This window comes from Fukomys damarensis, unplaced genomic scaffold (genome assembly GCF_012274545.1).
Source record: "Fukomys damarensis isolate Sample0158 unplaced genomic scaffold, DMR_v1.0_HiC HiC_scaffold_19, whole genome shotgun sequence".
Lineage (NCBI taxonomy): Eukaryota > Metazoa > Chordata > Mammalia > Rodentia > Bathyergidae > Fukomys > Fukomys damarensis.
The window spans coordinates 47,022,570-47,023,638 of record NW_022900931.1 but is presented as its reverse complement, the minus strand read 5'-3'; the positions used below and the strand labels follow the sequence as shown (position 1 = coordinate 47,023,638).

General features: G+C 52.5%; 1 protein-coding gene across 1 annotated transcript in view; it reads left to right on the top strand.

Moving 5' to 3' along the window:
• The first annotated feature begins 998 nt into the window (after positions 1 to 998).
• Klhdc9 (kelch domain containing 9) overlaps positions 999 to 1,069 on the top strand; it is a 2,199-nt gene continuing 2,128 nt past the window's right edge. Inside the window, exon 1 of the mRNA XM_010616694.3 lies at positions 999 to 1,065. Within this exon, the coding sequence (XP_010614996.1) occupies positions 999 to 1,065 (67 nt within the window). The remainder of the gene's footprint in view (positions 1,066 to 1,069) is intronic.

Below are 1,069 nucleotides of genomic sequence, written 5' to 3'. Positions count from 1 at the left end.
CAACCACAGCTGGGCTAAGAGTGGAAATCTGCATTTCCTCCTGCAGCTGAATCGAGTTAGCTCCGATCTGGGCTTTGACACTCTTCACTGGGTCCTGGAGGGACAAAGTCAAGAAGTTGAGGGACCTGGTGAACAAAAAGAAAGTATCAGGGAGGGGCAGGAGTCTGCTTTTCTCACTCCTCCCCCATTTCACCCCCACCCAGTTTGTAAGGCTGGGCAGCTTCTTCTGTGGATCTTATCAGAAGAAACTCCCTGTCGTTAATCCTGAGTTCCAGGTACCACAGTGCCTCAGTTTCCTTGTGCTGTATGAACCTTATGAGGCAAAACGAAATAATTCCTCTTACCAGGATGCAGTAGTGAGTTGTCCAAGCCTCAAGCACGCCTCAGGTATTTTTCCTCCTCCATCCAACTCAACGAAGCACACAGGCATGCACACACACACATATTCTATGCTTATTCTTACCCCCCTCCCGTGAATGTGCGTGCGTGTGTGCTTGAGAGCACGCTATTGCACTCTGAGAAACTGGGTTCTACTACCCTCTAGTGGCCAGAGCTGCTGAGCGAGCTCTTCCACGCTTTACCACGGGTCTAGATACCGAGAGGATAAACCAAGAGCACATTTCATAAATGAGAACACTGAGGAGGCCTACAGAGTTAAGGGAAATAGTTGGGACTGCAGCCCAAGTCTCCCGACTCCACCTTCACTTCCTCACCCTCTGACTTCTTTTCTCTTTCACCTCTGGGAAGCCAGTTCGAGTGAGAAATCCTGAAGCTCGGAAGACCCGGCCCCTACCAAGGAGCAACACCTGCCTCTCTAGGGTCCAAATCCCAAATCAGCTTGCAGCTGCGGCTACAGGGGTTCGTCAAAGGACTGTTTGCTCCTTGACTCTGTGAGGTTAGCGATCTTTCAGGATCCTTACTGACCGCCCGCGTCTCCAGTCGCTAGGGCAACATCACTACCAGACCCACCCCCCCGAACCTCAAGGTCTCTCGTCTCCATGGTAACCGGCGCTTTGCGACTTGAGTTTGCAGCGGTCGCGCAGCAGCTGCCGCAGTGGTTGCTGGGCGA